Source organism: Metarhizium album, assembly GCF_000804445.1.
Source record: "Metarhizium album ARSEF 1941 chromosome Unknown scaffold_12, whole genome shotgun sequence".
Classification (NCBI taxonomy): domain Eukaryota; kingdom Fungi; phylum Ascomycota; class Sordariomycetes; order Hypocreales; family Clavicipitaceae; genus Metarhizium; species Metarhizium album.
Window position 1 is genome coordinate 95,638 of NW_024467586.1, and position 15,029 is coordinate 110,666.

The following is a 15,029-nucleotide window of genomic DNA, read 5'->3' on the forward strand; positions in this document are numbered from 1 at the left end:
AGCTTGTATTGAGGCACCAGCCGAGCAGGAGCAGGTCATCGGACCGAGATGAAATGAGCTGAAATGAAACAAAATCATGCTCGGAAGCTCCCACAGCTCCCCTTCAGCCCCCTACCCCTCAAGGCCACCCCCCGACAACTTGCGTCCTTCTTGGCATCGGCGAAGATCGTATTTCCCGGGCACACTTGAAATAACGAACCTCCATTGACGGTAACCAATACGTCGTCGCCGCTCTGCTTCATACCCCAAGAATCGCCGCTCGGGATAGGATCGAGACACCGAACCTCTTTATCGGGGTTGACGAAGCACGCGTTGTTGAAGGCGTCCCAGAGGACCTTTTTGGCACCAGAGAGGTCGATGCAGTACCAGCCGGTAGGTTGAGAACCGCCCACGTACAGCAAGCCGTGCCTGGTTTGTTGCCGGACGGTTTCGTCGGTGGATGAGTCGTGGAGCGTGAAGCAGCATGCGTTGGGGCGAACGTATTGTCGGGGCAAAGAGAGGCATGTTGCGACTCGGACGAGGACGAGCGTGACGAGCTTCAAATGTAGCATTTTGGAAAAAAGGGTGTCGTTGGTGCTTCACGGATCTGCAAACGGCGCAACGCGTCTGTTGGATAATGACGCCCCAGGGAACAACGGCCCTTTTTGTAGATTTTTTCATCATCTCAGAAAACAATACTTCCTTGGCCATGTTCCGATCTTGACCGGCCAGTTTCTTCCTTGTACTCCAACACCGACAACAATCATATGTCAACTGCTGTTGGTCGAGTCGAGCTTGGCATGACATGAGACGTACATTCGGTCACGCCCGAAAGAGGAAGAGGAATGGACGACCATGGCAATCACGTTGTATGGTCCATGCCTGTTTCTGCAGTTCAAGGGCTGCGGGCTCTAATAAGCGCCTGATGTGAATCTGCTTCTGTGATAAGGCTGCAGGTGACGACGACCTGAGGCCAAAGGCCCTTCATGCTGAGCTGGGTGGGCGGAAGATTGAGAGGACGCCATCGTTAGCCTGGAAAGGAACAAGCCTGGCCCATGTGCGTGTTCAACTGGGTGGCGTGGTCTAGCCCGCATCTCTAGCTGCAGATGAGTGGCAACGAGAGACCGTGTCGCTGTGCGGTTTATTCTGCCATCCGCCCGTCCAGGCACCAGACGCCGCCGTCATTGTCTGGCTTGTTGACGCCCCGTCGTCCAGCCCACTCTCGAGTCTTGACCAATTCGACCCCGGACGACCGCCAGGGTTCGTGGCCCGCCGATTATCTGATCGGGTTACTCTCTGTGCCATCGTGCCGACTGTGTGCCTGGAGACCAGATGCGTCGTGAATTGCAACGCCCCGCGGCCGCTGCTCTGCTCACATCCTCCAGCACCTCCAGCCATTCTTGTGCTCGTTCATCAATCACATCGGCGCCGGCCCAGCCAACCTGTCCCTATCCATCAGATCAATTTGCTGTTCCATCTTGACGTGCTTGCGCCTTCTGACCAACGTCCGGCTCAGCTGCATCGCGCCCATCTCCTGTGCACAGTCGCCCCTCTTCCCAACATGGCAATGCCAAACGACGTGTGGGACGAAGTCTCCCAGGATATTCCGTCTGTCTCGGATCCGTTTATTCAGAAGTACATGGCTGGCCGCGAAAGTCTCATCAGTCAAGAAAAGTCGGCGCGCTCAGACACTTCCTTTAGAAAGTCTCTTTCGCCAATCGCCAGGAGAGCCTGCACCATCGTCGACCGAATCCGCAGTCATGAGCAGAAGACCATCTGGACGTCAGACGTCGAAGAGCGCATGGCTCAGAGTAGCCACGAATGCATCTTTCCTGGCATGATGTTCACGTTTGCCAAGGACCGTATGGAGGGTACCAACCTGTGGAGGATTGTCAGAAGGATGCCCAAAGGTTGCCTCTTGCACTCCCACATGGATGCCATGGTGGACTTTGACTATCTCCTCGACGTGCTGCTCAGTACCCCTGGACTTCACATGTCGAGCGACCGGCCGCTCAAGGGCAAGGATGCTCTGGAGAATGCTGCCATGAACTTCCGGTACAAGTCCAAGGAGAGGACTGACGGCTCCCTGTGGGAAGAATCCTACACGCCCGAAACCTTCATCTTGCTCACCAAAGAAGCTGATAAATTTCCCGACGGCGGGCGCCAAGGATTTCTCCATTGGTTGAAAAGCCGCTGCACCTTGTCAACGGCTGACAGCCACGAGCACCATCACGGTGTCGACGCCATATGGCGAAAGTTTGTCAAGTGCTTCGTTGTAGTTGCCACCATCATCCACTACGAGCCCATTTTCCGTGCCTTCCTGCAGCGTTTGATGAGCCAGCTGAAATCGGACGGGGTGAACTGGGTTGAGCTCAGGTACGTGCCATCATATAGCCACCGTGAAGACGTCATGCCCACGTGTTAATCTTGTTTCTGTAGATTTACCTGGCCTCTAGATTATTGCCGCGACCGCCAGGAAGAGCCGGAGCAGGATTACGGCCACATGTTCAAGGTCATTGAAGAAGAGCTCGCCAGATTCAAAGCCTCCACAGAAGGTCAAGGGTTCTGGGGTCTGACAACTATATGGACGACGCTGCGGAGTGTCGATACAAGACCGCTGATCGAAAACATGGACCACTGCATCACGACCAAAATGGAGTTTCCGCACCTCATTGCCGGATATGACTTGGTTGGCCCAGAGGATCTTGGAAAGCCGCTGGTGGATGTGCTGCCAGAGCTTTTTTGGTTCCGGAAACAATGCGCGCAGGAAGGGGTCAATATTCCCTTCTTCTTGCATGCAGGCGAAACACTAGGTGACGGCAACAGCACCGACTCCAACTTGTTTGATGCCATCCTGCTCGGGACAAGACGCATCGGCCACGCGTATAGCCTATACAAACATCCATTGCTGATTGACATGGTCAAGGAAAAGCGTATCCTCATCGAATCATGCCCGATATCAAACGAAGTGCTCCGTCTTTGCGGCTCGGTGCTAGCTCACCCCCTGCCGGCGCTGCTAGCTCGCGGAGTGGCGTGCTGCCTTTGTAATGACGACCCAGCCATGCTCGGCCAGGACACAGCTGGCATGTCGCACGACTTCTGGCAGGCCCTCCAGGGCTGGGATAACCTTGGACTCGCTGGCCTGGGAAGTCTGGCCGAGAACAGCGTGAGGTGGGCTGCTTTTGAAGACCAAGAGGCCGCCGCGTGGGCCAAAGATATTCGCCAGGCAAGCCTGGGCAGCGGTATCAAGGCACAGAGGCTGGAGCAGTGGCAAGTTGAGTGGGAGCAGTTTTGTCTGTGGATCGTGACTGAATTCGGGGACGAGTTCGACCCTAAAGGAGAGATTGAGGGAGCCAATGATGCTCTTGCCGAGGCAGAGGCATCATGATTCGGATTACCACGCGTGGTTGTAACTTGTATGAGTCTTGCACAGAAACGTGCTTGTCGAGGGCTGACGTATGCGGCGGGCTTTCGTTTTGGATGGGTAACACGAACATTAAAGGCGTGCCGCTTCAACGCGGTGCCATTCGTAGGGGAGCCGGCTGCGCGGAGTTTCATGGACTTATGGCGGAGGAAAAGCATCTTGATCGGACCATGCCAAGCTGAAGAGGTCAGCCTTCAACATGGGCGCCCGCGCTATTATACATACACGGCCTATGACAAACAGAGATTTGATAAGCGAGCCGGCCCGGCGCTTGGCATGAGCCTTGCCATGGCCGGACAAGACATGACTGAAGCTGAATATTCGTGTAGTCGTCCGTCACTGAAGTGCATGAACATAGCATAGCGCCCTCGGCCGACGGCAGGAACCTTATTGCGCATCCCAGTGCCATGTGCCGTCTCGGTTGCATTTGGCGCATGCCCGGCCGGTGCGCAGTCTCAAAGGAAGTGAACAATGCAAGTGCTCGGACACGGCGTCCATCGTCAATGCGCTGCGGGCGTCGATAGTGCCGTTGGTGCCGCAGCGGCGTCTGTACTTTTGGCTAGCCCTGAGGCGCGGGACGGAAGACGGCAGAGAGATGACACTTGACACTAGCACTAGCCGCCGTTGATGATGGTTGGCATGTGGAAGCTCGACATGGGATGCATTGACGCGTTGCAGGTCTTTCACACGTACACACACACGCGCGCGCGCACACAAAAAAAAAAAAAGAAAAAAAATGGGAGCCTTGGTGTTTTCCCATGGCTCCAAGTGGTGCTGCAGCAGTGCGTGGGACATGGCCATTCATTCTACTGAAAATTGTGGAAGGAGCAACGCTCTCTCCGTCTCCGCCCCGATCGCCTGCCGCCCCGACACTTGTCAATACCTGCTCCCCAAGTACGTAACCTGTAACTATCCTTGGAAGCCACCTTCCCGTTGTCACCCGCGCCTCCCCTGTCTCCTAGTCTGAAAAATGGGGTATTTTTCTCCAAAATGAATCCATAAAAGAAAAGAGCCCGAGAATGAACGCCGTCGCCAAATGCCTTTCCCGGATGCTTCCCCATCCTCTCGGCCTTGTAGGCCATGTTCTTGCCCCCCGAATGATTCCCAAAGCCCGGCCAGCCCCGTCCGTGGAGCCCAGAGCATCGATCCGCCCGTCTCCTCCCTTTGTTCGGTCAGCGTGTCGTGTGTCACATAGCCAGACAAGACGAGAGACATGCCGACTCCCGCTGCCGCTGTTGGATCTTTGGACGCGTCCGTCATAACGACTGCCAGACGTTTGTTAGCCACCGTAGCAGGGTCATGGGCTGTACGTCCCCCTGGCCACTCTTTTCCAGCGCATCGTTGAGCGAGGCCCGCGAGAAATCATAGCGTCCGTTCGTCGTGGCAATGAGGCGCTGGTAATAGGCCACTTTGTCACCGTCCCCGGCCTGCACAAAGTAAGTCAAGTACGACAGGAGCTCGGAGCTTTTCCGCAAGTGATGATCAAAGGCGACTGATCAGGTGTTAGTATCGGCATCAGCAACTGTATCCCTGCTCCAGTCCGCCCGCGGGACGGGAGGGGCTCACCGTTCCTCACGCGGCTGCACGTCCCGACAACATCTCGAACAGACATTCTATCCCCCCGCATAGTGAATTCGTGTGGCCAGTGTCGAGGCCCCAAGTCTATGGCTGCTACTATGAACCGCACCACGTCGTAGACCGAGGTCAGGCACACCCGGACTGTGTGGCCTTTGGAGTCTTCGGCCGCGTATTCTGCCGTTGCGTGGTTGATGTCGAGGAGATAGTCTCCCACCGCCGAAACACCACTGCCGTATCCAATGTTGAGGTAGCCCAGCCCGTAGGGGTGAAACCGCTCCATGAAGATGCCACACGCAAAGACGGTATACCTCATACGGGACACGCTCTCCCAGTGTTTCAGCAGGGCAATTGCCTGGGCCGACCCACGGTCCAGGGGGTCGTTGTGCGAAGGCCGCCGGCTCAAGCTGCCCTCGAATTCTGATGGCACGAAGACGCGCACGCGAGCACGACCTGCGGCGTTGATGAGGCTGAGCTGCTCCGTCCCTGATATGGTCGATATAGCCAGGTCCACGCCTTGAAGAGCAAAAGTCAGCTTGTCGTGATCACTGTAGTCGACAACATGGAGTTGGACGTCGAGCTGGCCGAATTCGGGTCTTGCCTGTGCCACATCAGCATGGAAGCCGGAGCGGCCGAGACGAGACGGGGCAAAGCAACCGATCTTGACAAAACGACAACATTGTAAGCGTTGGCTGCCTGTGAAAGCTGCAGCGCCAGCAGGTATCCCAGTCCGCCTCCACCTGCGACGGCAATGCGCATCATATTTGTGCAACCCGCTGCCCGCGGCGGGCCAAATGCTCTTCTTCGCGTCTCTCCTCTCGGTATGCTGGTCGTCGAAAGCCCGCATGAAGCAAGTGCTTGGTTGCGTGGATCTGGCTCCGATAACCAAGCACTTGGGACGCATGTGCGCATATATAGGTATATATACCAAGCTGCGGAGGAAGGAAGGAAGGGGGGGGGGAGGCCTTGTCCTTCCGCGTCATTGACGTTACATCCGCAACGCAGCAAAAACAGACAGCCAGGCAATTACCGACAAATGCAGGATGTGGAAAAGAGAGGTCCAGAGTCGGATTCGAACGTCTGTGGCCTCCACCAAAGAACCACACATGTTTGATACAGATACATGCTTGAGGGACACAGTCACACACCACCACCACCACCACCAACTTGTGCGCCACGCGGGAACGTAGGGCCTCTGGTCGGTTGCCCGTTCTATCCAAGTACGGGGAGCCCAGCGTCCTTTTCTCTCTCGCCCCAACGGTCTTCCGGTGGCTGGTATTCTCACGTCCTTACGGAGTGCGGAGAACCTTGCTGAGTGACTGGATGCTTGAAATGGCCCATCCAGGGACTGACTGATACGCAAGTACTTGAGTAAGTACTTACTCAAGTACACAACATGATGGGCCGGCCAGTGGGGCAAGGGGGCATCGAATATCGGCCGTAGGCACGGCGGGCCGAAGTGGACAACATATTCTATCTAGCCCTGGTTTCCAACTCCAAGGAGCCTGGCTTGGCTTCGCCTCGCTTCCACGCCCGTCTGATGGCCCAGAGGGGAGCCATGAGAAGCTGCCGGCAACTTTGTCTGCGTGATGAGTTCACAGCGCCCGATACTTTGCACACAATCTCATTCGAGGCCTCGAAGGCTTACGGAGAAAAAAATGTCGGGGGACAAAGGCCAATCGGACATCAACGGCTAAACAGTACCTCCGTCTGCTTAGAAATCAGCTGGTGATGGTTGTACTGGGCCGTACCGACGCAGTCGCTTGTATTATGTAAGCGCTAGGTGGGGAGAGGGTGTTGCCCACAAGCCTCGAAGGCTCCCTGAGATCCCTCGGCAGTGGCCCCGCGGGCGTCCAGGGGCACGAGCGGTCATGGCCGGCGCTGGCCTAGACCGCCAGACGGCAGAAAATCACCTGTGGCGCGATATTCAAGTCGCTTGATCAGTGGGATATGGCGGGGTAGCCCGGGCAGGTCGGGTTGCCCAGGTTTCTTCACTACGACCGAATATCTCGCTCTCCTCCTGGACCCGACCAGACATGCACCGGGCCATAACCATGAGACCATGACCATGACCACAACCGCGACCGCGACCGCGACCGCGACCATGACCTTGGCCTTGACCCAGTCGTGGACGCTCCCGCGCGTCATTCCAACGTCAGCACATTACAGGAGCCTCGTCGGCGACCAAAGACGCCCACAGCTGCTTTACCGAAGCTCGTTTAGGCGAGCAGGCAGTCTTCGGTCGGGATCCTCTCCCTTCAGTGCTGCCCGGGCAGGAGCACCGGATGGCCACCTCCAGGCTTGAGCTTGGTTCATCTGGTCGCTTCATGTCCGTTGGCGAAGGGAAAGCCACTGGAAACCGGTGAGGCGGACGAATAGACGTGCGTATGCCGTGCTGCACAAAGTCACCTCAAGTCGGCCAATCAAGATGCATGACCAGCCAACTTCAGGGCGAAATGTACAAAAGGCCCAGCCCTTCCTCAATCATCATGCCTTACATGTTTCAATTTCTCGTGACCGTGGTATGAATCCGAGAGGCGTCAACGTTCGGCTCCGACCATAAGCCCCCCTTACTAAGACGGCACCGAACCGAACCTCGCTTAAGGGCGTGTTGTTTTGTTGCTCGAGGAAAAAAGTTTGTGCTTTGGCTTGTCTCGCAGCTGACGGCTTTTCGTAAAACTGCCAACTGACCAACCACGCGCTCGTGGCTCGATCTTGGCGTGATCGGAAGGTGTTGGTGGGTGGGGAATTTCAACCCCGTGCAGGTCGTCTGATCTGAGATATCTCAAACATCGTCAACCAGACAGAGGCATGCTCTTCTTCCCGACGAGTTCAAGCTCGCTGCGGCGTCGACAGCCTTTTCTCTTCCCTTTTATTCGGCAACGTTGAACGAGAAGCCTTGCTCTACCATGTCCGCATCTCGTTCGCAACCAACGCGAAGCCTGTAAGCCTTCGGTTCGCTGAACGAGCGGGTGCTGATGGAGGACCACGCTAGGCGGTGCATGGCGCATGCGAATCAGATTCCCGGGAACGAACGACGATGGCCGTGAAGCAACAGGGTCCGCACGAGGAGGGCTGGGGGCCAAACACGTCCGCTTCTCGCCAATAACACGAGGCTGCGTCCGGCATACGCCGCCTTGTAGGGCTGATGATCGACTGGAAGGGCATATGCAAGCTCAGTCGCGTGGTTTGCAGATTGCCCAACATGCCGATAAAAAGTACCCAGTGTGCTACAGATACAAGTTACAGTCGTGCTCTGCTCCGTACCTGACTGAGCATGGAGTGTGCGGGGAGGCCATGCCAGACCTGATATGCCGCCAGCTCTGGCATTCTGTAGGAGCCCCGGACGATGCCCACTTGAGCCCAAGCGTGGCATGCCGTGTCAGATGCGTCTGATGCAGTATTATGTATGAAATGCAACCACTCTCGGGAACAACCGCCAAGCTGTTGCTGGTAAGATGTTGCAGATGAAATCAGTCCCGCGTCCCGACACACTGGTCCAACAGACACGTGTCTGCGATGGGGCCGGGGGGTTGTCAGCATGGGTCTTCTCCCTCCTTCGTCTTGTTCTGGTACGTAATGTGCGTGGGGAATACGTGCGTGTTGAACACTCGATTCATGCTCATCTTTCTTGTTGGCGTTGGTCTCCGTATAATACTTTTGAGAATCCTGGCTTCTAATTTTAGACCTTGGGAATTCTTAGCGGATGGATTTTGCCGGCTGCTGCAGCTGGCCCCTGTCTCCAACAAACAGTAGTATGACATTGTGTGTGCCAAAGGCAGCCTCCTTTTATGCCTGTAGAGCCGTATCCTCTCTGGTGGCACCGCTGCCCTTCTTCCAGTTCTCCTTGTGATCTACCTGATCCCTGACGCGGCTCTTGAGCCCGGGCACCCCCCAACCACCACCACCGGGTGTGCATACAATGATACGATCGCCAGCCTTCATTGCCGCACTATTCTTGGCGCCCATATTGATGTAGCGTTCTTCGTATTCTGCTTCCTCGGTCTCCCTGTTGCCGGCGTGCGGCTCACGGAACTGCTTGAGCGACTTCTCCCAGTCTGTCTTTTCAACGCTGCGGACCCAGAGGTTCAGCCCGCACTCACCGTCTTCGCCGCCATTCATGCCGTACGGATGGTATACACGCCGCTCGCTGAGGATGGAGACCTGCAGGGGAATCCGGAATTCAATGTCTCGCACGACGCCGTCGCCGCCTCGGTGCTGACCGTTGCCCCCCGAACCTTTGCGGATCGAAAACTCACGCAGCAGCACGGGATATCTGCGCTCGAAAATCTCCGAGTCTGTAATCCGGGTATTCGTCATGTGCACATGAACGCCAGATGTGCCGATCCAGTCGGGGCCGGCGCCGCTCCCCCCAGCAATCGTCTCGTAGTATCCGAAGCCCCGGACGGCTTTTGACCCCGACACGTTACCGCCGAACCCAAAAGTGAGGTTGTTGCAGCACCCTTGGCTGGCGGCGCAGGCCTCGAACGCCTTGAAGATGACGTCTGTGATGCGTTGGCTGGTGAGCACGTTGCCGCCTACAACGGCGGCGCCGGGAGCCGGGGAGAGGATGGATTTCGCGGGGATTTTGACGTTGATCGGCCGGAGGCAGCCCTGGTTCAGGGGTATGTCTTCGAATATCAGGCACCGGAGGCAGTATATGATGGCGCTATAGGTGATGGCTTGCGGGGCGTTGACGTTGCCGTATACTTGGGGTCCTGTGCCGGCAAAGTCGAAGTCGGCACTGCCTTGGTCCGGGTCGATGGTGATCTTGAGCCTGATGGGCGTTCCTTCGTCCATGTAGTCGACGGCCTCGAGGTTTTTGCCCTGTAATCGTTTGTACACGTCTCTGAGGAGGTTACGTACGCAGAGCTCAGCATTCTTTTGGATGTTGACCATGTAGAACTGGACTGTGGGCTCTCCATACTCCTTGATGAGGCTTTCGATGAGGGAGATGCCCTTTTGGTTGGCTGATACCTGGGCCCTGAGGTCGTTGATGTTGTCGGCGAGTGTTCGGGTACCGCTGCAGCCGGGGTACTTGGCTGGCTCGTCGTAAAAGAGCTCAACGACTCTCTTCTCGTCGAATTTACCACCGCTGACTAGCTTTTCACTGATGATTGCGGCGCCTTCCTGGTATAGCTCGCGCGAATGAGGGGGCATGCTGCCGGCTGTGATGCCGCCAATATCGGCGTGGTGTGCGCGGGATGCCGCGTAGAAGAGAATGTTTTTACCCGTCTCGTCGAATGCGGGCATAATAAGGGTGATATCAGGAAGGTGTGTACCTCCGTATGAAGGGTGGTTGGAAATGATGACGTCTCCCTTCTCGAGTCTGCCTTTCCAGATTTCAGCCTGTCGCCGAACACAAGTTGACATAGAGCCGAGATGGACGGGTAGATGGGGAGCGTTTGCGACGAGCCCGCCTGTAGAGTCGAAGATGGCGCAGGAGAAGTCGAGGCGCTCTTTGACGTTGGTGCTGACGCTGGTTTTTTGTAGGGCTCGGCCCATTTGTTCGGCAATGGCCATGAATCTGTGGCCAAAGATACTTAGCATGATGGGGTCAACCTCACGATCAGCGTTGTCTCGATGGTATCTATTAGCATTTCGTTAGTTTTGTCCTGAGATGAGATGCTTGTTGAGGGAGAAAAGATGCCGCACCCTTCCTCCTTGTCTCCTCCTTTGTGATTGTCCAATATGACGTGAGTTTCCGTGACCAATGCATTTGTTTTGGGTGGTACCACGATAGTTTGCGTGCCGTCTGCGAGCATAGCTGGGCCCTTTATAACGTCCCCAACATCCAGGTCCTCCAGCTTGTACACTGGGGTTTTCTTTCTCCCACCCTCGAAATACACTTCTTTTGTACTGTGCTTCTTGTCTTCTGCTACGTCCTGGCGCTTGATCGTCTTGAGCTGCTGATCAACTGTCTTTTCTTGATGACGGAAACTTTTGCCAATGCCACGGACCCGGACGTCATCAATAATGATGTCTCTGTCATCCAAAGTAAACCCAAATTCATATCTGTGATGCCGGGCAAAAGCCTGGCCAAACTGCCAACTTTTGCCGCCGAAATGCGCCTTGGCCTCCTGGTCAGTGGGTTTGATAATCATCAGAGCAGATTCAGTACCCCTGTATCGCATGTTGAGATATTCTTCGAAAACAATCTCATTATCCCTGAAGCCCTGGTCTTTTAGCGCAGCTCGAGATTTCTTCTTAAGCTTCTCCATCTTGGCTTGTATTTCGCTGACAATCCGACCGTCATCTTGCCAAACGGCAGATTCAGGTTCCTGGCGCTCGTCCACTACATCCGCAAGAGCCATGCCATAGGCTGAGAGGACTGAGGAATAGCGATGCACAAGAATTTGATTGATTCCCAAAGAATCAGCAATGGCAACGGCGTGCTGGCCACCGGCACCGCCAAACGTTGCCAGGCGGTGTTTAGACGAGTCGTGCCCCTTGGCCTCCGTAATAGATCGAATTGGTCTTGTCATGGTCTCGTTAGCGACAGTCAGAAATCCGTAGGCTATCTCGTCAACAGTCAGGCTTTTCCCCGTTTCTCGTTGCACCTGGTCTGCCAGTTCCTGAAGCACCTTCCTGCTTGCCTCTGGATCCAAACTTTCATCCTCACTCCTGCCAAAGATCTTCGGGAAGAACTCGGGCAACAAACGACCGAGATGCAGGTTGGCGTCAGTTACCGTAGCAGGACCATCTTTACGGTAGCAAGCTGGACCAGGGTGGGCGCCAGCAGACTCTGGGCCGACGACAAAGAGCCCATTGCGGAAGAAGAGCCTTGATCCACCACCAGCTGCCACGGTATTGATATCAAGCTGGGGTGACTGGATGGTTACGCCTGCTGTGGTAGTCTCGAATACATGCTCATATCGACCTTCACCATAACGTGAAACGTCCGTACTTGTCCCGCCCTAAAAAATGTCAGGATGCCTTGTTTGCTATCGGGTCAAGATGGAATTTTTACCATATCAAAACCGATCACGGGTATCTTGGTGTCCTCGTCATACGATGTAATGGCGTAGCCAACCACGCCCCCGGCCGGCCCGGACAGGATGGCCTTCAATCCGGTGAACTTATCAACATCAACCAAACCACCATCAGACTGCATGAACTCGCACCTGGCGCCTTTGGATCCCTTTTCTTCTTTGACGCTTTGTGTCCCCAATCCACCTTCGAACCCTTCTTGGAAGCCGTCGATGTATCGCCGGATGGCTGGTGTCAAATAAGCATCTGCGCAAACAGAAGTAGCTCTCGAGACAAGCTTTACCATGGGCATTAGCTCATGACTTAATGAAATGTGACTAAATCCGATATCCTTGGCGATGCGTCCGATTTGAGCTTCGTGATCGGGGAAGGTATATCCATGCATCAAGCAGACTGCAATGCTTCTGATGCCCTCCCCATACACCTCCTGCAGCTTTTGACGGATTTCACTATCCTCGGCTCTCTTGAGAATGCGAACAGTCTCGCCAGATGTACCTCGGATTAGCGACTTTGCTTCCGCCTCGTTGGTCCCGACGTGATCTTCCACTCCTGTTACTTTGCGCTCTGGGTCTTCCGTGTAATCTTCCAACGTCACACGCTCATCAATTTCGACGACCTTTTCATACAGTACGTCGGGCTTCTTGATTGCCAAGTCGAAAATCTTGGGTCTCGACTGGTTTCCAATGACCAAGCAATCTCTGAATCCTTTAGTAACTACCAAGGCAATTTTCTCGCCCTTTCGTTCTAACAAAGCATTTGTGGCAACAGTTGTCCCCATGCGGATGGAGTCGATCTTGGACGTGTCCAGGGGCTCACCACGGGGAATGTCCTTTTTAAGAAAATGGCTCATGATGCGCCTGATGCCTTCCAGCGGAGCATCCTTATAATTGGCTGGATCCTCAGAAAGAAGTTTGATGATGATTTCCTGACCGTTTTGTTCGCCAACGCAATCCGTAAAAGTTCCTCCGCGATCAATGGCGATGCGCACACCGCGCTCCTTGGTAGAGCTTGCCATGGTGCCAGCCGAAAGTAGAGACGTATCTGGATGACGATGTGGAGAAGATGCAAAATAGACAAAAATGAAGAAACGAAAGATTGAGCCTATGGCAGGGAGTCCTGGACTGCTTCTCAAAGGTCAACTCCTCGTCACGGCGATTTACGGTCAACCGAGTCGCGAAGGCGTAGGAGACTAAGAGTCGTCGACCAAGGCGGAGGCGTGCGGTGGGGGATGCGGATGGCGGGGTCGCCCTGCCTCCGAGGCGGAAAGCTTGGCTGTGAGCTGCGAGTCGTGACGGGTGCCGTCTATGCAAATTTGCTAGCTCGTGCTGAAAGACCATTTCCAGTGGCATTCGAGTTTTGTGCTCTTTCCTCTTGACTCAAGTCACTCAACGAGTACCTGCTCACGTGCCTGCAAAAATAAGCTCAGGCCAGTTGCAAGAAGACCAAAAGCAAAGCGTGAATCGCATCACTTCCAGATGTTTTTGGCCTGACGACATTCAGTCCGCGCAGTGTACTTGGTTCATGTGTCCAGATCTACATGGTATTGCAAGAGGTGAGAGCGGGCTGCAACCATACAGCTATGCAATTAACTTTTAGTCGAAGAGGCCGCCGAGATACAATTCGAATCGTGCAAGAATCTCTAGCTACGTTTCTATTTCCGTCGTCGGCTTCGCCTATGCCTCCGTGTCCACATCTGCGGCGTGTCTTGCGAGGCATGATGACGAGTCCAGTCACAGCCATCACCTTACTATGTCAGACTCATCAATGAAGTCCAAAGTACAACACTTGATGGGAATCTGGATCGGGGTGATGGAAGTATTGAACTCCATCAGCAGACACAGAACACTTACTGCAGGTGTCTGGCGACGAACGAGGGGGAGCCGTCCTCGAGCATATATCACTCCAACATGGAGGGCCTATGGCGAAGGCATACGATGTCAGGGCAGAGCAGTTCTTTCCCGGCAACGTTAGGCATTCACTGTCTCCTTTCTCCAATTTTTTTTTTTAAAAAAAAATTCCCAAATTCCCGCCCAAGCTACCAATGCAGGCCGCGTCACCATAGCTGGCTGTGTATAAGTGGATTCATCACCTATTCCTGGTCCGCCAAGATACGGTTTGGCCGATGCCAGTGACGTATAGCGATGCAACGACTCATGGAATTTGATGGGAATTACCAGCATCTTTGCCAGGCGATGGGGAGGGATGCAAACTTGATGTCGAGACCGGTACCAACACTGGCATTTCTACCTTCGCGCGTCATGGAGAGTGACGGATGGGGCTGCAAGCAGGCTGTGGCTTCGGATCTGCCCAGACAAGTCACGCCACGACTTCGCTGCAAATGACCTCATACGATGTGCTCTTGATTATTTTGGCACTTTGGAGGGGTTCCAAGACGGAACCAACGTTCCATGAATTGATTGGTCCGAGGGGCTTGAGTGCACCCGCACCATGATTTGTCAATACCGATGCCACGCATCGTATGGGTGTCCAGATTGCCTTATATGGATGCTTGCATCAATCAGCTTGTCATACCCTTTTGGTGCCTGCGAGGATACGTGGTGGTGGTGTCGTCGAGCAGGGGCGCAAAGGCCAAAAGCAGGCTTGGGGAGAATGAACCACGGCTTCGAAACTGGGGAGCCCATCATGTGGCCACGCCTGTACGCATCCCAGTCAGTCATCATGACCCCTGGAATACGATGCGCAATGCCGGGTAAATCGGCAGTCACTTCCAGTTGCTCTTGTAGATAAAAGGCCATGACATCCCTAACATTTGTTGGCCGGTACCCAGGGATTCAAGACCATATTGGAATACAAGCCGAAGCAAAACAAACACTTGCGCATTGCAGTATCTGAGGCGCACTGTTGGAATTCTTCATTTACTTACCTTTGCTTACTTCTTACCGACCAGCAACCCCAAGTAGCCATGGCCCTCGATCGCCTCGTTAGTCTTATTCTCAGATCGGCCGAACTTGTCTTCGCCGCCATCGTGGCTGGCGTTTCTGGACATTATCTGCACAGGTCCCACGCAAGTGCTTGGAACCTTGGCAGATTCATCTATACC

At 54.8% G+C, this 15,029-nt stretch overlaps 4 protein-coding genes across 4 annotated transcripts; 1 reads left to right on the top strand and 3 right to left on the bottom strand.

Annotated features, from left to right (window-relative positions):
* Positions 1-35: 35 nt before the first annotated feature.
* On the bottom strand, positions 36-551 carry MAM_05032 (uncharacterized protein; the record flags this gene model as incomplete). The annotated part of the gene is made up of 2 exons (XM_040823830.1): positions 36-58; positions 200-551. The coding sequence occupies 2 exons, from the start codon at positions 549-551 to the stop codon at positions 36-38; spliced, it is 375 nt and encodes a 124-aa protein (XP_040677989.1).
* A 989-nt stretch (positions 552-1,540) lies between these two features.
* MAM_05033 (adenosine deaminase family protein) lies at positions 1,541-3,367 on the top strand (the record flags this gene model as incomplete). The annotated part of the gene is made up of 2 exons (XM_040823831.1): positions 1,541-2,355; positions 2,419-3,367. 2 exons carry the CDS (start codon positions 1,541-1,543, stop codon positions 3,365-3,367), a joined length of 1,764 nt encoding a protein of 587 aa, XP_040677990.1.
* A 1,292-nt stretch (positions 3,368-4,659) lies between these two features.
* MAM_05034 (isoflavone reductase family protein) lies at positions 4,660-5,740 on the bottom strand (the record flags this gene model as incomplete). The annotated part of the gene is made up of 3 exons (XM_040823832.1): positions 4,660-4,895; positions 4,970-5,579; positions 5,636-5,740. 3 exons carry the CDS (start codon positions 5,738-5,740, stop codon positions 4,660-4,662), a joined length of 951 nt encoding a protein of 316 aa, XP_040677991.1.
* A 3,027-nt stretch (positions 5,741-8,767) lies between these two features.
* Positions 8,768-12,983, bottom strand: MAM_05035 (Hydantoinase B/oxoprolinase; the record flags this gene model as incomplete). The annotated part of the gene is made up of 3 exons (XM_040823833.1): positions 8,768-10,568; positions 10,634-11,895; positions 11,949-12,983. The coding sequence occupies 3 exons, from the start codon at positions 12,981-12,983 to the stop codon at positions 8,768-8,770; spliced, it is 4,098 nt and encodes a 1,365-aa protein (XP_040677992.1).
* Between the last annotated feature and the right edge of the window lie 2,046 nt (positions 12,984-15,029).